The following is a 27,426-nucleotide window of genomic DNA, read 5'->3' as shown; positions in this document are numbered from 1 at the left end:
GTGGACTTCAGCTCTGCGTTCAATGGGATCAACCCGGCTCTGCTGCAGGATCTCCCAGCTGCACGTGCGCGACTCCACCTGCGGGAGTAACCTGTACTGGAGAGCGTGTTTAAAAAGCAGGAAACAAAAAAAGGAAACTCACCTTGTGAGGTAGGTCGCGAATGGACGCGATGAACGGGAGATTATTTAATTTTTTATTTTTTGGACCTCAGGCCGGAATCGAACCTGGGTCCTCGCGGGCGGCATTGGACTGTTACAGCCGGTGACTCGTAACGGCGGTGGACTTTCACAGCGCCGGAGCAGCCGGAGCCTCGCAACAGCGGCGAATGCGGCATTGGGACCGGCGCACAGGCGCTGTGAAAGTCCACGGCCCAGATGCCAGAGCCAGCGGCCCACCGAAGGCAGCAGCCCACCAACGGCAGTGGCCCACGGGAAAAGTACAAGGTTGCAGAAGTTATTTAAATTAATCAGGCTTTGTATGATTAAAAGTAACATGATCATCGACCTGACGCAGTCCCCCATTGTTGTTGTTGTGAGCGCCGTAGGGGAGAAAATCAGCGACGTAAACGGTGACGTCATGATGCAGAAGTGGCAGCACCAGTCGGGCTCTGGGCGGTGTGAACAAAACAACGGCTGAAAAGAAAAACTGGTTCTGAACCAGAAGAGCGCAAGCACAGAGCTTGAACGGGAGCTGCGTTGGTGTGAAAGGGGCATCAGTAGCCGTGGCTTGATCGTGTTGAAAGCACTGGAGAAATAAAAAAAAGGTGATTCTCACAGTGCAACCCGATCCATCCAGGTATGAGTGAGCAAGCTATACATTTTATTTGTGAAGCACCTTTCATTGCTAAAAGCAATCCGAAAGTGATACAGGAAGAAAAAGGTTTTTAGGCCTTTCTTAAAGGGCCCATGTCATGCTTTTCCGGTTATTACCCGTTCCCTTGTGTGTTATGAAGGTTTTTATGCATCTAAACGGTCTGCAGAGTCAAAAACCCTAAAAGTACACCCTATAGCGAGTAAAACTCTAACACAGTCTACAGATGTAGCGATTCATTTCAGACAGTTTGAAACGCGAGGGCCGTGATTGGTACGTGATCTGCCCTCGCTCAAGGGAAAACCTCCAGCTTGACTTGAGACCGCCCCCGTGATAGATAAATGTAATTATAATGAAGCCAGCTGCAATGGATCATTGATCCACCAGGGGGTGCAGTGGGGTTCCACACTGGAGCTCATGTGAAATAAAGTCAGATACAGTACGCTGGATGTACAGCGGAACTTTGTTAAGATCCATATGTCACGGATATCATACTCTGTGCTAAATAAGAGACATGTAATCATTTACAAAACATCACCATGTTATTTAACAAAATAATGTTGTTTAGTCGAAAAAAACGAACGGGAGGAAATGCAGCCCGGCTCTCGATTTTTAATCCGAATTTAATTATCATCTTCCCAACGATCATTTATGTTTATGTTCGCCGAATTGACATGAAATCACTGACACATATGAATATACTGTATTCAACTTCATTAAAACGTTATTAACGTGCCTAAACTCAGTAATTCACTAAAAATATTTATATTTTAATGGAGCTTCGTCGGCAGATCAGGATCCCTCCGCTACGCTTTGGGATCCTGATCTGCATGACGGGTGCTATTTTCCCCATAAGGAACAAGTCGCTGCAAATTATCCCGCTCATTACATGACCACATTCTCAACAAAGTAACGACATGACTCCCAGTATTAATTGAAATGCTTTTATGAATTTCATTTTTTTTTTTATTGATTTAAAAAATAGTTGTATTGTTACGGCTGCTGCCTTTCTGGTCGTCTGAGTGTTTTCAGCTGTGTGTGTTCTATCTAAATGAGCTGTGCGGTTGCCCTCCCGGCATTGGCTGCCATCTCCTGGTCCGCCCCTGAAGATTGCGATTGGAGCACACCGGGCCCGATGCACTCCAATCGCAGCGCACAGCCGGCGCTCACCTGCTGGAGATTATTACAAAGCTTGGGGACAATCATCATTCTGGAGGCTCTGTATGTGGACAGATGCCTCTCGCTACTTGCTCTTTGTTCTGGGGTTAAACTTGTGTGATTAGTCGTGTCTAGAGTAGATTAGTTAGAGTGTAGAGTAGTTTAGGATTCTGTGACGGTTGCCTTTAGTTTAGCTGTGTTTTTGTATAGATTCTTTGCGTTAGTTGTACCACTTTTAAAGTGAGGTTTTGTTTCGTTCTTTATTGAGTATATTAGTATTTATTTTCCCTGTATGTCTTTAGACTCACCTTTTAGAGTCCTCCCTTAGTTTGGTTGCCCATTTAAACTTGCGCCTTTGTGGCCTCTATTTGTTTGTTATTTAAACCGGTGTTTTTGGCTCTTTTGTTTGTTTCAGGCTGTTTGCCTGCCATTTTGTTCACCTGTTGTGCATTAAAACCACTTATAATTATACCAATACCAATCTGGTTGTGTTGCTTCCCTTTGATTCCCCTAGCTCAGAAGGGAACGTAATACATGGGGGCTCGTCCGGGATAAATAACTACTTTCCTGGGGTTATAAGTGGTTTGTATAGCTAAAAACAATTTGGTAAGGTTTGTGTGCAGTTTTAGCTGAGTATGGCAACTTTTGATTTGGAGTCGTTTTTGGTCTGTCCTTCTCATGAGCAGTTAGTTCAGTGTCGTAGAGACGACTTATATGAGATAGCGCAACATTTCGGTCTCCCAGTGGCAAAACAATTGTTAAAAAAAGAGTTAAAGGCTCTGGTGGTAGATGAGTACACGACATCTATTGCACGTCTGTCCGTCCTGGGAGAGGGATCCCTCCTCTGTTGCTCTCCCTGAGGTTTCTCCCATTTTTTCCTTTAAACTGTGGGTTCTCTCTGGAAGTTTTTCCTTGTACGATGTGAGGGTCTAAGGACAGAGGGTGTCGTATTGTCATACTGATATTCTGTACAAACTGTGAAGTCCACTGAGACAAATGTAACATTTGTGATATTGGGCTATATAAATAAACATTGATTGATTGATTGAAAGGGGTTTTCTGGTGCTGCCTGCACAAGCTGAGCTCACTGTGCCAAATGTCCGTGCTAAAGGAGAGGGTAGTGACAGCGAGGGGAGCGAGCAGTGTAAAGCACCGTCTGCGCCGCCTCGCTATAGTCCACCGTGTCCTGGTAGTCCTGATCCCCGGGAAGGGAATAAACTTAAAGTCCGCCTCGCACGGCTTCAGTTGGAAGCTAAAGACAGGCAACTTCAGTTAGAGGCAAAAGACAAGGAGCAAGACAGGCAGTATCAGTTTCAGTTGGAGCTAAAGAAAATCGAGGCAGATAAGGAAGTCCAGATCCGGATTCGTCAGCTGGAGCTAGACTCCCAACTGCGCGCATCCGGTGCTTTTGACTCTGCCGGAAGAAACTTGCCATCTCCACCTCCTCCACCTGCCTTTGACGTGAGTAACCATATTTCGCTAGTGCCAACATTCTGTGAGACTGAGGTGGATGCCTATTTTGGTGCCTTCGAGCGCATTGCTACAGCGTTGCAGTGGCCGGTTGAAGTTTGGGCTCTGATGGTAACGTGCAAATTATATGGAAAAGCTCAGGAAGCAGTTGCGGCTCTCACGTTAGAGGACAGCCTGCAGTATGACTCAGTAAAGGTTGCCATCCTCAGAGTGTATGAGTTAGTTCCTGAAGCTTACCGGCAAAAGTTTAGACACTATAGGAAGAGTCCTGATCAAACGCACGTAGAGTTCGCTAGGGAAAAGGGAATGTGTTTTGAATTGCTTCATGTAATGCTACGTATTATTCTTCTCTGAGAGAATTGATCATGTTGGAGGAATTTAAGAAGTGTTTGCCTGATCGCATTGCTGAGTACGTGCACAAACAAAGGGTAAACTCTCTCTCTGCTGCCGCTGTGTTAGCTGATGAGTATGTGATGACGCATAAAACTGTGTTTTCCCCTGTCTCTACGGAGAGATCCCGCCGTGTGTCAGCCGCACCATTTACTCAGCCAGCAAATGTGTGTAACGTGAACAGAGAAGAGAGGGAGTGTTTTTACTGTCACAAACCTGGACATGTCATCGCCAACTGTGCAGCGCTGAAGCGCAAGGAACAGCGGCAGATCATATCCCCGCCTAAAGGCATTGGCCTGGCTACACCCGCACGCGCACAGGCAAGTAAACGTGACCCTGATGTTTCATTGTCTGACCCTGTGATTGTGCCTGTGTCTTCAGATAAAGAAGTGTCTGAGGAGAAGCCAGAAATTGTGGCTCCCGCTCGTGAGGATGTCATGAGACCAGCGCAAAACGCCGGCTCAGACAAGCCTCTAGACTTCTCGACACTCCCGGTAACCAGAGAGCGTCAGGTAGTTCATCGGATCTTAGTGTTGGTGTTGGCTCTACAACAGTTTAAGATTTATGTTGGACCCAGCCTTTGGCCAATTGTGGTGTTTAGCTGTTACGATCCCTTTATATTCTGCCCTAGCGTGTCCACGCACAATCAGCGTCTCCTGCAATGGGCTCTGATTGTGCGGGACTACAACAGTAGACACCCGTCATTAAAGGGTTCAGAGAATGTGTTGGCCGATGCTCTGTCCAGGTTGGGTTTGAGATGTTAGTGTGTCAGGTTGAGTTTGTGATGTTAGTGTGTCAGGTTGAGTTTGTGATGTTAGTGTGTCAGATTGAGTTTGTGATGAATGTGTGTTATTAGGAATTTCGTTAGTGTGCTTAGGTTCACAAAACCTGTGGGTTTGTGTCTTAAGGGGGGGAGTGTTACGGCTGCTGCCTTTCTGGTCGTCTGAGTGTTTTCAGCTGTGTGTGTTCTATCTAAATGAGCTGTGCGGTTGCCCTCCCGGCATTGGCTGCCATCTCCTGGTCCGCCCCTGAAGATTGCGATTGGAGCACACCGGGCCCGACGCACTCCAATCGCAGCGCACAGCCGGCGCACACCTGCTGGAGATTATTACAAAGCTTGGGGACAATCATCATTCTGGAGGCTCTGTATGTGGACAGATGCCTCTCGCTACTTGCTCTTTGTTCAGGGGTTAAACTTGTGTGATTAGTCGTGTCTAGAGTAGATTAGTTAGAGTGTAGAGTAGTTTAGGATTCTGTGACGGTTGCCTTTAGTTTAGCTGTGTTTTTGTATAGATTCTTTGCGTTAGTTGTACCACTTTTAAAGTGAGGTTTTGTTTCGTTCTTTATTGAGTATATTAGTATTTATTTTCCCTGTATGTCTTTAGACTCACCTTTTAGAGTCCTCCCTTAGTTTGGTTGCCCATTTAAACTTGCGCCTTTGTGGCCTCTATTTGTTTGTTATTTAAACCGGTGTTTTTGGCTCTTTTGTTTGTTTCAGGCTGTTTGCCTGCCATTTTGTTCACCTGTTGTGCATTAAAACCACTTATAATTATACCAATACCAATCTGGTTGTGTTGCTTCCCTTTGATTCCCCTAGCTCAGAAGGGAACGTAATATGTATGTATTGATTTAAATTGACATGCATCCGCTAAGAAAAATAGTCCGTTGTTAGCGTTTTTTAAACAGTCTGAATGAAACGGCAGGTCTCAGCTGTGTATTTACACAACTAATGGCCCATCAACCACAGCTCTCTCCCCCCCCCCCCCCCCCTCCCCCCCTGATCTTTTTTCTCCAGCAGCTAAATTAACTGTAGGTTACTCTGAGTGACCATAGACTGTATGTGACAAGCTTACAGTTAGTGACGTAACAACACCATAAAAGCTGTTGGGTTGAAAGCAATACGGGAGGTAAAAATAACTAGAATAATTGTGATTTATTTATTGTGGCTTTTATGTTTTTAGGTATAAAATGTTATGTAATTCAGGCTTATAGTTCACCCTTCTCTAAAAGCCTTTAATAATGACAATATTCAGAGTAATTTAATAAATCCTTCCAACACACATTGTAAAAAATAGCCTACTGTAAATTAAGAAATCATTCCAATATGTACATCTTCTGATGTAACAACAATAACATTATAAGTAGTAACATAGCTGAACATGGTATTGCACATTTAGCTTTGAGTGTTACTGACCTGAGATGTTTTTATTACATGAATTAAGGTGACTGAGGCTTTTTAACATACAGGGATGCAAACTCATCAGGTATGAAAAAGATGACAAGGATCCGAGCCCCCAGCTCCCCCACCCCACGGAATATCGGCTTTAAAATGAGGAATAACAGAGGATATTAGCAGAACAACTAAAGCAGCAGTGTTAATAATAACAGAAACGCCAAAGAGTCACATCTAATATAAATATATAAAAGCATTTATTTTAAATTGTGTAGCAGTCAGTTTATAATTTTGGCAGCACTGTTGAGCATTTTGAAAATGTATTTTCATGCCTCTGTGCAAGGCTTAGTCTTTCTATCTTTATAGCCACATTGTGTAAAGTAACTAAGTTCATAAACTCAACAAGTACTATACTTGGGCACAATTTTGAGATACTTGTACTTTATTTAAGTATTTCAATGTTTTGCTACTTTGTTCTTCTACCCCACTACAGTTCAGAGGTACATGGTGTATTTCTACTCCACTACATGTATTTAATACCTTTAGTTACTTTACAGATGTGGATGAATGATGTGAAATATAATCAAGTGTTAAATCAGACTTTAGTTCCACCTGGAGTAAATCCACAAGCTACCCTGCTGAATACAAAGTAATTCAAACTAGCTGCACCTTTACCAGCTTTGAGAACACTTTCATGATCAATCATTATAAAACATATATATTATTCTGAAATGGACCAATCTGCACAATGACTACTTTTACTGTCGCTACTTTCACTATATTTTGATGAGAATACTTTTCTACTTTTACTTGAACATTTTGAATGCAGGACTTTTACTGTAACAGAGTATTCCTACACTCTGGTACTTCTACTTTTACTCAAGTACAAGATCTGAGTACTCAAGTACAAGATCTGAGTACTTTTACTTTTAATCTAGTACAAGATCTGAGTACTTTTACTTTTACTCAAGTACAAGATCTGCGTGCTTCTACTTTTACTCAAGTACAAGACCTGAGTGCTTCTACTTTTACTCAAATACAAGATCTGTGTGCTTCTACTTTTACTCAAGTACAAGATCTGAGTACTTCTACTTTTACTCAAGTACAATATATATATACTTATACCACCTCTGTTTATAGCCTATGAAAAAAACTACTAGAAATAGAAGGCTAAAGCTAACGTTAGCAGATAGTGACAATGTATGCTAGCTAGCTAGCTCAACGATTCCTTAAATAATATTGCCACAAAAAAACTTTTCAGTTCACATCACGCTCTGCCGCTCCGACAGGGAGATCAACTCTGAACACATGAACGGCCCGTTCTAACAGCTGTTCACCAGCGGTCCAGTCTGTGCCACAGTGACTCCGGACGCACACTAACAAACGACCTATTTTGGATTCAAAACGGCGAATTTCGCCGAAAGGTGACAAGTTTGCATCACTGAACATAGACAGAGCACAACTGAAACATAACATCTGAAACGATGTAACAACATAATACACTTGTGGGGATGCAGCTTGGGATGTGAGGAGTGAGGGACACGGCTTAGAACGGGCGTGTCGCCTGGCAGGACAGGAGAGTGTGTGCACCAGTCTGCCTTGATCTATGAATTCATGTCCGTCACACTCACTGCTGCCCACAGCTGTTTTATAGAAGGAAAACCTCCTTCACTTCATGAAAGTGTTTTAACCACACACACCTCTACACACACATGATGGGTGTTATTTTAAGGAACAAGTCGCTGCAAATTATCCCGCTTATTACATGGCCACATTCTCAACAAAGTAACGACATGACTCCCAATATTAATTTAAATGCTTTTATGGATTTAGAAAATGTTTTTATTGATTTAAAAAATAGTTGTATTGATTTAAAAAATAGTTGTATGTTTTGATTTAAATTGACATGCAACCGCTAAGAAAAATAGTCCGTTGTTACAGTTTTTTAAACAGTCTGAATGAAACGGCAGCTCTCAGCTGTGTATTTACACAACTAATGGCCCATCAACCACAGCTCTCTCCCCCCCTCCCCCCCTGATCTTTCTTCTCCAGCAGCTAAATTAACTGTAGGTTACTGAGTGACAAGCTTACAATTAGACACAACACTGTCATTGCAAGTGACCCTCAGTTAGTTGACTTTTATGTTCAACTGCTAAATTCGTTACTGATAAAAAAGGGCTTCTACTGTACCTAATTACCTTAACACTAGAACCGCCAGAGGTTTTTGTATAGGCCTACCTAAACGCGTCAAATCCCGCTATTAGAATGCAATTTTTAACAACATAGGGTGCTACATAACACATTTTCAGGAAAAGTCACGGACTGGGAGACTTTAATATTTTATTGAAAAAAAGTTACATTGCACACAAACATCACACAAATTGACCCGATTGGCGGTTCTAGTGTTAAATAAACTCACTAATTAATGAAACCAGTTCAATAAGCATTATTCTTATTCTTATCATTCTTTATGAGCGCTGAAGTAGTCTTAAAATCAGATCTGTTTTTTAAATGAAATCTGACGGCAGACAGTTAGCTCTGATCACCTATGATAAATGCGCCACACCTAATCTGGCCATTCAGCCACAGAGCTCCCTCTATACAAATCAAACTGTAGACGGTGTGAAAGCACCTATTGTTTTAAATAATGGTCGGAATGTGACCTGTGAGCCTTCTGAATTACCGTGGGACAGCACATTCTAAACAAAAATGTTCAATCAATAAAGTAACATCTTATCTTATCTTAATAATATCTTCATATTAATAATAATAATAAATCATACAGTATGTTTCCGAAAGGGAGCAGGAGGAAGCAAACACAAAAATATACAAAAAAATATACTGCATATTAAAGCAAACGATTGTAAAGGTAAAAGTATGAGCATAACAAATAAAGAAGTGTAATGTAAACATTTACATTATTATTATGATTATTTAATATATAAAGACTATATATTATTGAATTACAAGATTAGATATACTTTAGTTGATCTAAAATATTGATGTGTTCAAATGCTCTTCAAAACACAACTGAAAGTCCATGAAACTTGTCTTTCTGTATTTGTGAAGGAAGCGCCATCTCCTGGTTAAAACCTGAAATTGAAAATCTGGCAACGCCCTCTTGGAAAATAGTGGGAGGGCTTAACATTCCTCAATACTGGTCTTAGGCAGGTCGTAGGCAGGAAGCTGTAAGCTGGAGTCTGAAATTCGGTGCTACATCTGTATGCTGCCCCAAAACGCCTCGTTGGAGATTTTTCATTTTCCATTGTTTACTTCCTGGGTACTGTGACGTGTGAATACCCAGGGGCCACACCCTCTGCCAGCATTTCACGAAACAAAGCTTCACAAACCTTTCAGCGATTCATGCCGGATATATACAGCGTAGGGCACTGAAGAACGATGCTGTTCCTACTTTGTTTGGACCTGCGGGAGATGCGGGTACACAACCCGTAAGTATTCATTGTTTGTGTATTTATGATGTTTAAAACAAACAAGGTATCTACCACGACTGTTTAAATGGGTAAACGTTTTTTGGGCTGCTAAGTTGGGATCGCGGAGAAATGCTCTCCGCAGACCCATTCTCAGCGTTATAAACAGGGGTAACAGCCCCGGCACCATTTTACATAGGACAATGCTCTGATGTCATCACCCTCGCTAATTTGTCATTTATTTAAGCCATATGTTAAAACATCTCTCGTTCTTAATATAGACTTTATTTAGGGTCGATATATGTTGACTTTAATTTAAAATAGCAGATCTCTGTGACAGGATAACGTTTTTCCGCTTAGTGAACGTGTGTCTCTGCTCCGATCAGGAGCTGCAGAACCGTGGCTCCTTCGTGCAGAGAGTCTGCAGCGGTGTCGGTGTGTGCGTGTGTGTATGTGCAGAGAGTCTGCAGCGGTGTGTGTGTGTGTGTGTGTGTGTGAAGAAATGTTTGAACATTTAAAGTAAAATGCTTCAATCTGGTGCGGATGGGAACGATTAATCGAATATTCGAAATTATTCAGGTATTCGAATAATTATTCAGGTATTCGAATATGATTTATTAATATTATTTATTTTTTGGGAGGGATGCCTAAGTTGATTACATATGATCAAATTGAATAATTCAATGTATACGACAGTGCAGGCACGCCGGATTCATTTTAGAATTGGGGGGGCCAAAAAAAGTGCGTGTGTATGGCTCAATTCCAAACCACACCTTACACTCTACCCCTACACACTCCCCCTCCGTGACGGAGTGAACTCCGTGGAGTGACACATGAGGCTCCCTCCCGTCAGATGGAGGGAGTAAATACAGCGGCAAGCTTTGGGACAAACTCCCCTCTCTCCGGCCGAAACAGGAAATACCGTAATATGTAGGCCTAACAACGGTTTCAAATCAGCATCTCTTTGGCAAAAAATGTAAATGAATAACTCAAATAAATAACTCCAAACATCTTTAATTGTGTTACTTTTTTGTAAAGCTCTTTTGTTTTAAACCTGATGTTTATAAGCTTCTTAGTTTTTGCAACAGTCTGTAAATATACACAACTTTATAATAAAATGCACACATTTACCTTTTTCTAGACTACAGGTATGATCCTAAGTTAAAAAAATATGAGGTTATCATGAGGTTGTTAACATTGCAATTTATCACTTTAGTGGTTTTGCAAATAATTAACCACTCTCTGCTTTTGTACAATTCTGCGTTGAAGTACCTTCTCTTTGCCCAAATAATCTACTAGCTGTACAGCTTTACCCGCCTCAATTTCCCGACAACAAACCTCCATGCAGTCGGAACTGAAGTTACCTACTGTAACTCCAGCTTCTATGAGTATTGGCGAAGCCCTCTAAGGCTATCGCTATTGGGTAATCCCCCTGCGCACCCGCGCAGCACTGAAAACACTTGTAAGCCACGCCCGCCCGCAAGGTGGGCCCCACCCTCGGCCTCCCTTCCGGTATAAATAGGAAGGAGGCCCGACAATCTGCTCCCATGCAAAATAACTTTTCTTCAGCTATTCGTGGAGCCAGTGGGGCCCAGCACTTAGAGGGCTTCGCCAATACTCATAGAAGCTGGAGTTACAGTAGGTAACTTCAGTTCTATTTTGTATATGGCTTCGCCCTCTAAGACTATTGCTATTGGGTTAAGGGTGAAGCATGATGTAGTCTGTGCCCCACTGGATCCGCCCGGTAGCCTACTAGAAGCACAGACACACCCGCTCAATAACAACCCATGCCTATTGCGCCATGCGTTATGGCGCATCACTGTCCCTGGAATATAGCATAACATGAATATTCTCCATGAGGGGACGAAGGCTGGGAACAATACATACCTGCCGCTGTGAAAAAGTAGAGACGAAGGTCATACTTTGTCCAGTGACAAAAAAAGGGGGAATCGCAGCTCTCTGCGTGCAGATAGGCAGGAGAGCGCAGAGCTGGGTTCCTGATATCACTCACTCCGACAGGACACTCCGTACCAAAAATGTGTCAGAGGAAAAAAAGGAAAACATCCCTCTCATAAGAGGGGGAAAAAAAGGGCCGCTCTCCGCGTGCCGAGAGGCAGGAGAGAGGCGCACAGCTGGATCCCTGACGTCACTCACTCTGACAGGACACTCCGTACAGGGTGTGTCAGAGAGGAATGAGAGACATCCCTCAAATACAATTGAATAAATGAACAGGGGGAAGACCAAGATGCAGCAGTGCAAATGTCTTCCACTGACGTTCCTCCGTGCAACGCCGTGGAGGAGGACATTCCTCTGGTGGAGTGCGCATTGATGTTCTCCGGGGGATCCAACCCCGAGGAGACATATGCTTGCGACACAGCCTCACACAGCTAGTGTGACAGCCGTTGTGCAGATAGAGGCTGCCCTAACGAGCGCTCTCTATAGTGCACAAACAGGCGCTGAGAACGGTGCCAGGCAGCAGTGCGCGCCACATAGCCGGGCAGCGCGCGCACAGGACAGAGGAGATGAGACGTGGCTTCTTCCCCTGACCTGTGAGGAGGGGGGAATCAGCCAGCCCGGGTGATCACTCTTGACCTAAAGAGTCGTGATGACCTTAGGTATGAAGCCGGGATAGGGCGTAAAACAGCTGAACTGCCATCTCCTTGGATCCGGAGACATGACGGAACCACAGAGAGAGCAGACAATCACTCATCCTTCTCGCTGCTATTAGAACCAAAAGTAATAGCCTACTTTGGCTGATAACAGTTTAAGGGGAATCTGATCCAAGGTTCAAATGGGGCTTTGCTTTAGTGTGCGTAACACCAAAGCCAAATCCCACTGCGGCGCCAGTGCGCGTGACCCGCCAGTGTGCGTGACACAGGTCTGAGTCTCCGTACTCCTCGCATAAAACGACTGCTGCGTTCTGCGAGCCCCTCTGTTCAATTCGCCGGGAATATACATTGCTCTGATGGAGAGCAACGTGTGTGCGCGCCCAGAACAGCAGCCGCCTGGCTGCGTTCAGAAGCTGCGCAGATCGTACTCCTCCCTGGCGATTGAGGTAGGCTGCCGTGGCCTGTTGTCTGTGCAAGTCAACACATGTCTGATTGTACAGCAACAGGGCGCAGTGCTGGAATACTTCCCAAACCGGAGAACAGCTCCAGCACATTTACCTCTGACGCACGGGGTCGATGCGAGGGCGAATGAACCACCTGGAGACTCCTCCTGTGGGGGAATCCCAGGGGATTTCCTGTATCCCATTGAACTGTGGGGGGGGAGAGGCGAACTGCAGGACGTATCCTCTGCTGATCAGCCTGCTCATCCATCTGTCCATCAGACACACGCGCTGCCACTCTGAGAAACACTCTGAGAGCGGGCGCACGTGCTCGAGATGTGTTTTTGGTCGTCATGGTGACGAGCCACGCCAGAGCCCCTGCCGCCGCTGCCCGTGAGGCAACCCAAGGTGTGCTTGGACCGAAAGGGTTGCGCGGGGGCCTCCACACGCTGCGACCCGTGTGTACGAGGCGTATCTCGGACAGAGGAATGCCGCGAGCTCTGTAGTTTATTAACCAACAGGTTAAAACCAGGCTTTAGCAACGAGCCCTGCTGGCTATTAACCGACAGGTTATAGGCAGCTGGTTTACACAGGGCGTGAGGCAACCCAAGGTGGGCTTGGACCGAAAGGGCTGCGCGGGGGCCTCCACACGCTGCGTCTCACTCCGACTCTCATCATGAGGCGCGTACACGCTCAGGGGATGCATGGAGGTGTGTGCAATGCTGCCCAAATGAGGCGTTATCACGGCGCTCATGGGTTTATTATGGCCGTGTGTACGAGGCGTATCTCGGACAGAGGAATGCTGTGAGCTCTGAAGTTTACTAACCAACAGGTTAAAACTGGCAGGCTTCTGCAGCGAGCCCTGCTGTCTACTAATCAACAGATTAGTGGCAGCCGGCTTAATTAGCGAGCTCTGAAATGTATTAACCAACAGGTTAAAACCAGGCTTTAGCAACGAGCCCTGTTGGCTATTAACCGACAGGTTATAGGCAGTTTACACAGGGTGGGAGACACGTGAGAACTACTTGACACTGATGACTCAGACAAAATGTTGGAAAATAAACAGCTTTTATTCTCCTCACTAGGGATGGATACCGAGAACCGGTACTAAGTCAATACCGGTACCTGATTGGACGGTATCGGTATACCGTTAAGCCGCTGGACAAACGGTGCTGCTATCTGTATATGTGTTACGTCTACTTCCTTGGTTTAACTTTAAACCATTCTGGTTGGTTGGGAACCCTCATCCCGTGTGATGTATCCGGTTTGAGACCCCTCTGATTGGCCACTGTAAATGCCACTCGTCATGTCTCTCAACAGCGCTCTTATTATTGTTGTGAGACTCCCGCAGGCATGGCGGACAGAGTGAAGCGATCGAAGGTCTGGGTGCACTTTTTAAAAAAATGGTGGCGATAGTGCAAGGTGCAATCTATGTACTCAATTAGTCGCGTGTAAAGGGGGTAACACAAGCAACTTAATGAAGCATTTGCAAACGAGACACTCATTGAATCTAAAACGGTGCTCTAGTGCTAGCGGGCTTCAGCCACGCCGTGTGTAAATGTGCCCTGAGCGAAGGCTCGCAGGCAGGTTAGCTGCTGCGCACGGGTAATATGTTTTGTTTACCTGAGTGAAGTCTTGCAGGCACATCACCTTGTCTTTTTTTAGTTTATTAACACTGACAGTGTGTTAATATGAGCTCCTACACCTATAATAATTTGGCCTTTCATTGCTTCTGAGAAGCTAATGTATAAGTTATACAGTTATTTCTGCAAGAAAATTACAATACAATTACTGTTTAATCTTCACATCTTGTATTCATGTCTATATTTTTGAGCACCAAATTATTGAAAAGTATCGATAAGAGTATCGAAAAATACCGATACCGATAAGCAGTACCGGTACCGGTATCGATAAAATCCTAACGATACCCATCCCTACTCCTCACAATCCCCCCCAAAACCGTCACAAACGGCTCTGCTTCCCTGGTGGCTCTCGTGGAGCAGGCCAGGAGCGGGGGTGCCTCACTCCCCTTCTACTCACCGCCGGAAGACCCTGTCTCTGGGGTGGCGGGGGAGCGGAGACGTGGGACGGAGCCCCCGCAGCCGAAGGGCGAGCCTGACGTCGTGGCTGCGGCTGTTGTTTCTCCGCTTGCGGCCTCTGCCGCCGCTGTGGCCGGGGGCGCTGCGGTTGCTACGAGCGTTGATGCCGCTGCGGACGCTGAGCAGGCTGAAGCCAGCTGACGTGCTGGCGAATGTCGTCCGCTTGTTCTGCGGCCGTCTTCATGGCTTCCGCCATGGCGTGGAACTGGGGTCCGAACAGCCCGTCCGGGCTGATTGGAGCGTTCAGCAGCACCTTCCTGGCCGTGTCCGTGATGACCGCCTGCTGCAGCCAGAGGTGGCGCTGGATCTGCGTCACCCACGCTGTAATCCTGGCCTGAGAGACAGCTACGGCCGCCTTGCTGATCTCTGCCGCCTCATCCGCGGCCAAGGTGTTGGACCGCTCCACCAGCGTCACCACCGAGTTCGAGAGCAGCGCGATTTTGTTCGCCGCCGCCGACGCCTGGAAGGCACACTGGTGCACCCGGTCGGCCTGGCGGGCAACATAATGGTCTCTGGGGGCGGCCAACGTAGGACGCCGTCCGGCAATCAAGTTGGCCTGTTCTACCCCGAAAAACGCCGTCAGGCTCGGATCCAGAGAAGGGGAAGCTCACATCTGTAAACCCCTCCACCTTGGTGAGGGGAACAAATGTGGCCACTGGAGCCTTCAGGGCCCTCGAGTTTGCCGCCGACCCCTCCTGGTACTTCCTGATGGCGGGAAAACGTGGCCAGGTTGGGTCACTCCTGACCGTCTGCACCCGTGAGAAAACTCCGGCCATATCGTCCGGAGCACACCTCCCCTGAGCCAGGGGAACGGGGAGATTTTTGCAGGCAGTTGCCTTGCTAATAATTTCCGGCAGTTCCCCTAAAATGCCACCTATCGTTGGTAGCGCTGTGGCAGCGGAGAAGTTTGGAACCGTGCGTTCGGCCGCCAACCTGACACCCTGCTCCGACTCTGTCTCCCCTGTCTGAGGGAGAGGAGGGAGGGGGGAACCGAATGGTGAACCGTGGAGGGAGGCAGGGTAGGAGTCGTCCGACTACAAGTGTTTTCAGTGCCGCGCGGGTGCGCAGGGGGATTACCCAATAGCGATAGCCTTAGAGGGCGAAGCCATATACGAAATACAACCAGCCTATTTCGGTTCAACAACGGCGGCGGTGGTGGCGGCGGCGGCGGTTTTGACAGTTTCTGCGGCCGCAGATGCTGCTTTTGGGTTCATCTGGCTTCGCTGTTCGAAGAAGGTCCAGGCTCCGGAGATGTGGACGTCAGGGATGTGACCTTCCAGTTGTTAAATTTAAGTTTAGATTGACTGTATTTAGTTTTCTTCTGCGCTGGTTCTTCTGACATGTTTGCAAGTGTAGGCTATATATTCTTTCTATCTAGGTTAACGGCTGACACACAGAACAACCTAACAAATAAAGTAAACAACGTAACAAATAAAAGAATCTAAGCTTTTTTATTGGTTGTAATTTACATGGATACATTTGAAAGGTGTGACAATGTCCTATTTGATTGGGTTAAAATGTACATATTCTTCCTGTTATGTCTGCCTGCTTTATTTTACCTAATGCAAAGTGACCTGCTCCATCGAAATCAGTCGCATTGACCCGAAGACACATATTGATTCCTAGCTTTTTAATGATATCAGGATTGTTTTTGTAGGCTACCCCAAATATTAAGCAAAATATGTCACATTATATAATGACTGTTACAGAGTCATCATTTTGAGAAAAAGGCCTTTAAAGTTTTCTCTTCTCTGGAATCCATCGATCTGATTGATTATTAGCGGAGCAAATGATCAAAATACTACGGAGGGAAGATATTTTCGTTTGGATTACTGCACTCACGGGAAACACCGGCTGTTGTTATGCCGTTCTCCGCTTGTTATGACGTTACAAGCTTCAAACCTGTATTTATCATCTGAATTTGCCAAAACAAGTTTAATATTCTGAAAGCCAAGACTTTGTTTATTTGAAATCAGATGAAAACAAACTGTAACGGACCCTGTCGTGTTATCTATGATTACTATATGCCTTACATTCATAATTTCAGCGGGAGGGAGGGGGAGCGGCGCTGTGGAAGAGCAGAGCAGTGAGAGGCGAGCTATGGTCTTCCCTTTACAAGCTTAAAAAAGTTGTGTAGCTACTGAGATTGAATATATATAACAATAACAAATAACAAAATATACACAGCTAGATCAGATCGCGTTTTAGATGCGACTTTAGAGTAGAGGGGAATTATTGAAACGGGATTTTTACAGTGTTCCGCGCCGCGATACGTGTGTGTTTGTGTATTTTTGCGTTTGTGTGTATTGTGTTTGTTTCCCAGAAACACCGGCTGTTGTTATGCTTGCAGTGACGTTAAATTACTCCGTTCTCCGCTTGTAATTATGCCGTTACAAGTTTCAAATTTGTCGGCCTATTTATCATCTGAATTTGCCGAAGCAGTTTTAATATTCTGAAAGCCAAGAATTTGCTTAGGCCTATTTGAAATCAGATAAAAACCAACTGTAACGGACCCTGCCGTGTTATCTATGATTACTGTACCTTACATTCATAATTTCAGCGGGAGGGAGGGGGAGCGGCGCTGAGGAACAGCAGAGTGGGGAGTGAGAGCTGTCATCTTCCCTTTACATCTTACAAGATTCAAACATGCCTGTAGCTAGTGAGATTGAATATAACAATCAAAAATAACAAAATATACACAGCAAGATCAGATCGCGTTTTAGATGCGACTTTAGAGTAGAGGGGAATTATTGAAAAGGGATTTGTACGCGGCATCTGCTGCTGCGAAAATGTGGGGCAGGGCTGAAAAGTGGGGGGGCCAGGGGGCTTCCGGCGCCCTTGCGACAGTGCCATAGCTAAATGTGTTAGGTGACGTCTAAAGGTGTGTTTTGCTCCGCTCACCAGTCCCTCACAGCGGGCAGAGCTGCAGGTGCTGATCTCTCTCTCTCTCGCGTCCGGTTATACTTCACTCGTGTTTATGTCCAAATCCATCAGATCTAGCTAGTTCTAGCCAGCGCCGTATAGACTGAGAGTTACGTCATCTCCGTTCACTCCAATGGACCACTTTTTTTACAGCAATGGCAGATCGTGGAGCCTCTCAATCGTTCCCCGGAAGTTAGCGCCAAGGCTAGCAGAGCTATAGAGTTGCAGCATAATAGACCGTTCGTGACGGACTTTTAAAGGTAAGAAGAAGTTTAAAGATTTATATTGCGGATATTATCAGTACATTTGATTCAAATTAACATATGTATTAAAGGATGTCAGTGAATTATCCCTAAATTAGTAGATTTAGGGAACGTTTACAGATAACAGATAAAGCTAGGATTCCGGATCAAGTTAGCAACACACGTTGAACAGCCTTTTTAATTGTAAATTCCGTTCTCTTAATGTCATTTCGTCCAACGTTGTTGAATTAGAGAAGAGGGGCTTCTAAAAGGGATTGTATGCGGGGGTGGAGGGAGTTAAATATTAGATAAATATAACTTTGGTGCGTGTAAGAGTGAGTGTTTTTAGCAGAGCCATATTGTGTCCTTGTGATTATGTTGATGATTACCTGTCTGTATAATGTTGCAGCTCAGCTGATTTTGGATTGATGGCAAAGGGAGAGGGACTTAAGTGAGAGTGAAAACACAAGGTAAGTTTAATACTACTGTTTTATATAAGTAAGCATACTAAACATGTATTATATCACTGTATTATATAAGTAATCTTGTTAGTAACCTACTGTCTGGCAGGTGGAGGGGCAGTGATGTTACAGGTGGAGGAGCAAAACTGCAAGACTGCAAACTCACAAGACAGAGAAATCAAAGTTTGTTCTCCAGAGAAGAGGTTGATTTCACTTAATTTATTTCATATTTTCTAAAGATGTGGAAATGGCAAAAAAAAACAAAACTTGAGAGCTGCAACCAAGACAACTGTAACAACATGAGTAGAGAGCCACCAAGGTTTTTCAAGTCCCTCTCTTACTTCATTTTGCCAACCCAAATGTCCAGGTACATGACGGGACACCTTGCTTGTTTTTGTTGTTTGCGCTCCTCTGGCTGGGTGCTGGCAGGTGGAGGGCAGTGATGTTGGCAGGTGGAGGGGCAGTGATGTTACGGGTGGAGGGGCATTGATGTTAGCTGTTACACACCAGGCTCAAACTTAACACATTGCATCCTTCTTTGCAGTGTCCTTATTCCTGGAAGGGGAATCTGCAATTCCTGCAGAGTTTTGTAACCCGTTGGTCCGCACGCAAAGCGAATTTTTAAAGCCTTCTTAATTGTCTCATTGCTCCATTTCATCCCCTTTGTGGTGAGTCTGCCTAATGCCTTAAGTTGGTCTTTTTAAAACGTTTTCTTATATTTGTTGTCCCTACTTTTCATTGTTTTCTTGAGAGCTGCATTTTCCTTCCTGATTTTTCTTAGTGCAGACTTTGCTTTTTTGGGGATTCCTTCTTGGCTCTTTAATTTTCTCTTTAATTTTTTTAATAGATCTGTTTGACTGGCTGCTGGTTCCCTCGTATGCTTACTGGCTGCTGGTTCCCTCGTATGCTGACTGGCTGCTGGTTCCCTCGTATGCTGACTGGCTGCTGGTTCCCTCGTATGCTGACTGGCTGCTGGTTCCCTCGTATGCTGACTGGCTACTGGTTCCCTCGTATGCTGACTGGCTACTGGTTCCCTCGTATGCTGACTGGCTACTGGTTCCCTCGTATGCTGACTGGCTGCTGGTTCCCTTGTATGCTGACTGGCTACTGGTTCCCTCGTATGCTGACTGGCTGCTGGTTCCCTCGTATGCTGACTGGCTGCTGGTTCCCTTGTATGCTGACTGGCTGCTGGTTCCCTCGTATGCTGACTGGCTGCTGGCTGAGTGGGTGGTGTCCACCCTCCCTGTCTCTCCTCACTAGCCATGTCCTCTCTTTCTTCACCCTCACTTTCCTTTCTCTCAGGCTCCTCATCCCTTCTTCCCTCAATCTTTGAGACTAATGTAAGTAGAAGACATGGCACTGTAGATTTTCGAACATTTAAAATATTATACCACTTAAAAATAAGAAATATGACTTTTGTTACTAAGAGTTCATACTTATTATACCTGTGTCACCTTTCACACTATAGCTGTGATCATGAGCTATGGGCTTTGTAGATACAGGTCCCGGGGTGAATCGTGGTGCAGGGGCCCTTCTCTTTTTGACCACAGGGCGATGCACAAAGATGGTGGGTATAGCCTCTGCTCTCAGCCTAGTCTTGCCCTTTTTTGTCTTGACGAACTGGTCTGCATCAAAATGTGCCTGCGGAGTGACTTGAGGTTACTTCACACACAGAACAACTCAGTTTTGTCTGCCCACATACATATTCCATAGTGGTTGAATACACAGTATTAGGAAACACTTTATACTTACTGGACATGTTATACTCATTACATACTGTATATAAAATATGACCAAGAATGTGAGACAACTTTATAGAAATTCATATCACATCTGTTACTGATGCCATTTGTCATACTTTGTTAAACTCACAAATAATAAAGTTCCATAACTTCAGTTGGGAACAAAGACCACACCTTATCTCCCCAAGGCAATTTCCCATCCAATAGGTGTGCTATATAGGTGTGTATAACCCTTTCTCCTGTCTGTTACTCCCTCTTTCAGTACAAGAACCAGAGGGGGATTCAATGGAGCCTGAATACCTGCATTGAGACCCTCACCCTGCACCCTGAGTCTCAACTCTGTGTTTTTCAAGCCTTTCCCTGTTTTTTTGTATGAAACAAAACATTAAGCTTTCCCAATGGTGTGGTTTTCGTTTTGTGAAAAAGTGCAAATGCAGTATTTGTATATAATAACCTCACATATTTTTTGCTGTTGGTCGTGAAATTGCTCCTGCTAACTTGAGCCAGCCTCTTTTTCCTCCGCTCTGTGTCAGTGGGGAAGCCGTACATTCTTACTCCTTTCTTGGAGCGATCTGAGCATCCCCAGGCAGCACAGCAAACCATGGTGGCGACTAGGAGGCATCACAGCAAACCAGGACAACACGGAGGAAAAGGCACAGACAAAATGCATGATATGCTATTCAATGTTTATTGAATTCCATGTATTTGCAATGGATGTTCAGTGTTTCCCACAGATCTGAAATATACTTGGGGGGGAAGGTGCCAGGGGGGGGGGGCTGCGAGCGGTGTGAGCGGACCACGGGGCGGGCTTTGTGACGTGCAACACATGTGACAAACAACAAGTTTTAACAACAGGTTTATTCATTAACTTTACATTACTGTATGGCAATATTCATTTTGTACAAAGATGGCACTGTTTGTCAGAGCACTTAATCCGTCTAGGTTTGTTGAAGAACAGCTCCAACGCCTGTGTGTATGAGAACGCCTCATCCCATCCCGCTGGTCCACTGACTGCTATCCGCATACATGCAGCCAGGTGCTCCCCTTTCAGTCGGTTTCTCATGTCAGTTTTCATCTGTAAAACAGACAGTTTGTTTTAAATGAACTATACAGAATGACATGCAAGACACGTACCCTGTTCATCGTAGAAAAATCCCTCTCGCAGTTTACACTGGAGACAGGGATGACCAACCCCGCTGAAGAGAGAAGGCTGAGGTTTGGGTATATTTCTGCCCATTCGTCCTTCTCACTGGCCAGGAGCTGCATGATCTCAGCTTGTGTCTTGTCCTTCAGAGATTAGCCAAGGCAGGGCAAATGAGTATACAGTATAATTGAAACATTTACAGATGTCAAAACAAGCAATTCTAACCGTCAAGTTCATATTAATTTAGGTATTTACCAACCTTAAATGTTCCTTCAAGAACATGCTGCTTGTAGGAGGTCCACTCTTGGATAACTGTGGCATCCTGCCCTGGGATGAATTTGTTGGCAAGGGTCTGCAACATTGAAATGTTGGTTACATCATTGGAGGTAACTGCCTTTGGACCCAGGACACTGAAGGCCCCCAGCACTTCAATATGCTGGAACCTGCTCTCAATGTTGCTCTCCAGGCTGCAGATGTAAGGTTTGAGGACCTGGAATGATATTATAAATGTTTCAGTTCAAGGAAAATAAATATTGGAATGTAAAAGTAAGAAGGGATGTATTTACATCTCTGACAAATCTGGCCCACATATCTTCCCGGGGGCGCTCCCCTCCTGATCCTCTCCTCCTCTCCGGCAATGCTAAACGCCCCAAGTCCACCTGGGTTGTCCAAGTCTTGGTGTAGGCGAGCAAGGAACGTTCCGGGGAGTGGGGTCTCGCCTGCCTCCAGAATTCTCCTCAGAGTAACAAGTGTGACTGGCACCTAAATGTGGAAAAAGACAACAATATGATAGGATGGATAATGCAAATAACTGGGAGCATCAAATGCATTTCTTTGTAATCTACCTACTCCTTTATGTGGAGAAAGTTCACATCAGCTCTCTGAAACAGCTTAGACAGCATTGCAATGTGGGGCAGCACATCTGCCTGAAGGTAGAGGGCAGCCACAAAGCGGTATGTGGCACAGACATTATAGACCTTTGGCCACTGGGCACTTCCTTGTGGTTGCTTCTTCCGCCAGAGCAGCCAGCACAGCTGTAAGGTTCCTCTGGAGGTTTTGAACGGCTAGGTGCTGCGATAGCCACCTTGTATCTTTCACCTCCTAACAACAAGTAGAAACACTGGTAAGTAAAATATATGTAAATAATATGACACCACAATAGTATTATGAAAATAGGTGAAAACACACCTTGACTTTCAAGTCGTTCAGACCAAGAGTGGTAGCGGCAGCACTCAGTGTGGCTGACCTATTTGCACTATTTTGGAAGAATAGGTGCAGTCCCTGCAGGTGGTTCCTGAAGTTTGCCATATACCTGACAGCATTTGAGGCATCTTTGCATGCCAGTGTTAGTCTGTGAGCAGCACACGCTACAGAAACCAGCTTTGGAAAACTGTCTGTGAGCTGCTTTGCCACTCCATTCAGACGGCCTAAGTTTAAGAATTAAATGCAGTGTTGAGGGCGTCATTTTGTTTCCTTTAATAACAGCTGACAATACACATTTCACACAATCCATTAGATTTAACCATAAACTCCATATCCGTCATCACTGATGCACCGTCTGTCCCGAGTCCATAGAGCCTGTCTACCGGGAGATCCTTCTTCTGTAGTACACTCTTGATGGCAGCAACAACGCTGTCAGCTTTCCCATCTTCCAGAGTTACCAGGTCAAGGAAGTGGTTGAAAACATAACCCTCTTTATCCAGGTGTCTAAAATAAAAATGTATAGGTTTTCACACATATTAATAAATATTAAGTTTAACTAGGCCTACATCTTTATTTAAATGCACATCATTCCTTTAAAAAATACCCCACCTAACATGTAAATCCAGCTGGCGGTTTACAGATACATCTGTGGTTTCATCAACCTCTAGACCTGATTGCTTGAGATGACCTTATCTCTTCCAAAATAGGCGACTCTACTATCTCTGCAAGGATCTCCAGCATTTCATCCACTATTCTGTGTGATTGATCATTGTTTCTTTGATCCACCTGAGAAAAAGACATCATTTAACATTTAGCTGGTCAAAGTTCTTAGTTTCACAAGCATCATTTTGTACTAGGTTTACCTTCAGATTTTCAAAGTAATCACAACCCAAAAGCTGAGCTAAACTTAAGAGCTTAGGGTAGTTGTTGTGGTGAGCCATCTCATTCTTTACTAGCCAGTAAAGACATTTGAATCCACCTATGACGGCCTCATGCTCCATAATAACTGTGGGCTCAAAAGCCTGCATCACTGAGTAGCCTAGACCAAGGGCAAAGACATAATTCATTATATGAGCCAAACATGGTTGATAGGTTGTAGAAATTAGCTTTACATAAAAAAATGATATACCTGATGCAAGTGAGACCTGATGCTTTACACCAGAGGTGCCCAGTACGTCGACCGCGGTCGACCGGTCGACCGCGGGGGCAATGCTGGTAGATCGCGAGTCATTCATAAATTAAAAAAAATCCAGCTCCGTTAAAATAGACAAAACAGGTTTTGATCCCTCCTCCTTTGGCCTCCCTGCCACTTAATTCAGGAGTTGACTTGATTGACAGAAAAAGCGACCTATTGCTTTCCAGTCTGTTAACACAGAATGCAAAGCGATACAAAATCAGTCAAGTGCCGGGAGAGACAAACAACAAAATGAGTGCGGGAACGAGCAAAAAGCTAAAGACATACCACTTCCACACAGAATGGGAGGGAGAATCTTTGTTTGTGATGTCACATTCAAAGGTTATTTGCCTTATTTGTAAAGCAAGCGTCGCTCTGCCAAAGAAAGGTAACGTGGAGAGGCATTATCGGAGTGTTCACAAGGCATATGACAGCGACTTCCCTCCGAGTAGCGAGTTGAGAAAGAGAAAGGTCATGTATTATTGCTACACAAACATTATCTCTTAGTCTTAGTGTCGCCAACTCGTTTCTAACATGCAAAAAGACAAACAAATGCGTCTATGGTCGGTGTATTTTCGACCTTTCCAATCCAGAAGAGATCTCTCTCTCCCCCGTCAATTTGCAAGGGGGCGGGGCAGTTTACACACACGCAGCTGCTACATGCAGCAACACACGGAGGAGATGGTGGAGAGAAGCGCGCCAAGGTGTGGCTACATGTTACCCGTCTTGAGGTGGACAATGCTCGTCACCAAAAGAGTTTAGCATGTAAGGGCGGTAACACGAGCAATTTGTCTAAACATTTAGCAAAAGTGCACCACATTCAGACGGAGGAATGCACCGGGTTCGACTGTCTTTCGAGTAGCTCTGTAGCCCCATCCACGAGTAACGTTTCCACGTCAGGTGTTATGTATGATAGCAGCAACACACGGAGTTAACTACATTATACAAACATGGGTTAATGATTAGAGGTAACTGAGTTATTTATTTTGTTAAAGTTTCAGCTATTCTGTTTCCAGTTCTGTCATCAGATTATTTAATAAGATTTGTTAAAACATTGTTGTTTCTTTTGATGTGAAATATTATTTATTTAATTCAAATAAAAAGCAATGTTAATTTTGTTCACAATTTGTTAAGTTAATTTAATAATATATGTATTTTTGAATCAAGTATTCATCTTTATTGTCTTCATTGTTAGTTTCCACATGCCTAAAACAACCTCAAACTAAATCTAAAAGTTGATGGCTAAATAAGAGCGTTTGAGAAATTGTGCAAGGCACACAGTAGTAGTCCGAATAGTCGATTAATCGTTTCATTAATCTATAGATTAATCGATAATCAAATTAGTCGTTTGTTGCAGCTCTATTGTAGTTATCCCATGTAAAAATAAAACGTGTTATTCAGCAACCCTTGCAATTTGGGTTTTTATTTTTGGTTGGTAGACCTCGGTTAGCTGGTCATTTCAAAAGTAGCTCACCAGCCAAAAAAGTGTGGGCACCCCTGCTTTACACTATATTGATGAGGCTCTGAGGAGATGTGGCGCTCGATATAATCCTTGCGGAAAACAAGAATCCCAACTTCTATGAAAGCCCATTTTAAGGGGCCTTTCTTTATTGGAGGCTTGTGTTGCCTGCAGATTCGGCAAAACATTCCTTTTTAAAAAGAAAAACGTGTTAATTCTTACAATAAATAAGTTTTATTACAAATATGAACTTGCAAATGCCATTCATACCATGCTGGGTGAGGTAGAGCTAATTCTTGAACTGTGGCATTTTGAGCCAATCAGGGTTCCATCCTGAGTGGCGATGCTTGGAATCTGAAAATAATGCATTGGTATTACTGCATTTAAATGGTAGAGTTCTCCTTGCTATTATACTATGTCTGTGTCTGTGTCTGTGATGCTTGGAACTGTGCTGCTTGTTCACCTGCACCTGCTTGTACCACACTGGGACCTGCTGCTGCTTGTATCACACTGGGACCTGCACCTGCTTCTACACTGGGACCTGCTGCTGCTTCTACCACACTGGGACCTGCTGCCTCTCCCTCAGTACTCTGACTAGTTGTGCCAGCATCTTCACTGACCACCGGCTAGAATTGAAAACAAGCTTGAATCTAGTTTGGTCTCTGCATTGCAACTCACTGTTGACTGCAATTGTATAATTTCAGGTCAAATGAACCGACATATATCATTATTGAGACTTATGCATTTATTATTGCCATTGCAAGCAAAATGCTAACATTGGCTAAGTTACCTGTGGTCTCTCCTCCTCTCCTCGTCTCTCCTCCTCATCCTCACGCCGTATTCTCTTAAAATATTTTTGAATACTCATATCTGAGGAGTAATGCAGGGGAAATTAACAGTCTAACCTTAGCTAAAGTTAATCTGTGTCCTTCTAACTGGCATAGCCCGAAGAGAAAACAAATTATAATCTTTTTTATATTTAATTTAGCACACGTAACTTGCACGCAGCAAAGTTGGCCTGGTTACGTTAAATACACTCTTAGTTGCCACTAACTTCAAATAATTCGAATCTCCTACCAAAGTCAGAAAACAGCAACACAATAAGGAGAAAATAGTTACTTTACCTTAGTGTCCGCGTCTTCTAAATTAACGTCGTCTTCTCCGTTTTTCGTTTCCCTCCACGCGATGGCAGCACGAACAGGAGGTGTCGAGCGAGGGATCATACACTAGTTAATCGATCGCAGAGCGAACAGGGGGGGATTATCGTCCCCTAGTTAATCAACCGCAGAGCGCACAGGAGACGTAGAGCGAGGGCTCATTGTCCATTAGTTAATCACTCGCAGATGGCGTCGCTCGCGGACGGATACATTTTTTTTTTAAAAGGTCCGAAATATACTTGGGCGGGCCTTAATATACCTGGGCGGCCCGCCCAAGTATTAACATTGTGTGGGAAACACTGATGTTCCTAAAACAACACATTTAACATCATCATCATCATGCTGCTGCTGCTGCCAGTCCTTTGATAGTCACCTGTGGGTCTCCTGTCCTTTCTGAAAGCCATAAAGATGACATTAGTCATTTAGATAACTTGTGTCCTCAATTACCATGGGATTACTGAAACTACCATGAATTTAAGAAAATGGTAGAAATGTATCTAATCTGAATTTTGAAGCATTCCTTTAGATCCCCTAAATATATCAATAAACATTAGAAAGTGATGCTCCTGACTACCATACAAGTTTAAGAAGATAATATTGGTTTTAAAGAATTCAAAGCTATAAACAGCAACAGGCTCTTTAACCAAGGCACTGTTAGCCTAACATGTAAACTAGTTGTTCACACTAATCCTAATATTATCACTTAATATTAGCAAATTCTATTTTATTTAAAAAAGAATATTGATGTAAATACATACACATATCGATTTGTTTTATAAATATTTCAAATCAAAACCTTTATTCACTAATAATTACCAAAAATCGTAGTTCTATCTCCTGTTATCAATGCATTCACATTGCCTGCCATGAACTTCCGGGGAACGATCCTCGTCTGCATGAACCACGTGACGATAACCGTTTTTGGACTTCCGCTGTCGTAACTCTTCTATCTATACGGCGCTGGTTCTAGCTAATGATATGGCTGCTGCCCCTCCCTACACGCAGATCACGCAGAATCAAACCTCATCTTATGCCCAAATGTGGCACAAATGCGCTCCGTAGCCGTTGCGAGGTTCCGGCGCTAACGGCTCCTACACACGGCGGCGTGCGTTGTCGCTTGCCGGCGGGGGGGGGCTGAAACTCGACCAACAACCAATCACATGAATCTCCCGCCCCAGACACACAAGCACGCGGTTTGATTGGCTAGAGCTTGTGTAACAGGCCCCGCTATGCAGGGCGCGATGACAGATAGTATTCATGCAAAACAGGAGAAATGATGAACAACAAATCCTTAGCTGCTCGTTTGGCGGGTCTTGCCAGAATGTATTATTCATTTGCCACACA

General features: G+C 44.5%; 1 protein-coding gene and 2 long non-coding RNA genes across 4 annotated transcripts in view; 1 reads left to right on the top strand and 2 right to left on the bottom strand.

Moving 5' to 3' along the window:
* Positions 1-27,426, top strand: part of LOC307039826 — a 144,614-nt gene that overhangs the window by 26,523 nt on the left and 90,665 nt on the right. The gene's annotated exons all lie outside the window — the stretch shown is intronic.
* On the bottom strand, positions 20,754-22,396 carry LOC307041633 (uncharacterized protein). The gene is made up of 6 exons (XM_079685087.1): positions 22,278-22,396; positions 21,939-22,190; positions 21,656-21,851; positions 21,349-21,579; positions 21,138-21,232; positions 20,754-21,020 (listed from the first exon to the last, which is right to left on the bottom strand). Exons 3-6 carry the CDS (start codon positions 21,677-21,679, stop codon positions 21,017-21,019), a joined length of 354 nt encoding a protein of 117 aa, XP_079541213.1. The 5' UTR covers positions 21,680-21,851; positions 21,939-22,190; positions 22,278-22,396; the 3' UTR covers positions 20,754-21,016.
* Positions 24,979-26,170, bottom strand: LOC307041606. Of its 2 annotated transcripts, none has more exons than XR_013808817.1 (3): positions 26,050-26,170; positions 25,196-25,795; positions 24,979-25,115 (listed from the first exon to the last, which is right to left on the bottom strand). It is a non-coding gene; the product is annotated as an uncharacterized lncRNA (long non-coding RNA). The 2 variants fall into 2 exon arrangements; XR_013808818.1 differs by lacking the exon at positions 26,050-26,170 and having other exon boundaries at positions 25,196-25,279; positions 25,389-26,043.

The sequence above is a fragment of the Notothenia rossii genome (assembly GCF_949606895.1).
Source record: "Notothenia rossii genome assembly, chromosome: 5".
NCBI classification, from domain to species: Eukaryota; Metazoa; Chordata; class Actinopteri; order Perciformes; family Nototheniidae; genus Notothenia; species Notothenia rossii.
Note: the sequence above shows the minus strand (reverse complement) of the source record. Positions and strands in the feature narration are given on the sequence as shown.

Bases quoted from the DNA above. Each gene is read 5' to 3' on its own strand.
- LOC307041633 (XM_079685087.1), bottom strand. From the start codon at position 21,679: ATGTGGGCCAGATTTGTCAGAGAT. The intron at 21,580-21,655 runs GTAAATACATCC...ATATCATTCCAG, and splicing joins GGGCCAGATTTGTCAGAGAT to GTCCTCAAACCTTACATCTG. The intron at 21,233-21,348 runs GTTGGTAAATAC...TAATCTCTGAAG, and splicing joins TTCTTGAAGGAACATTTAAG to GACAAGACACAAGCTGAGAT.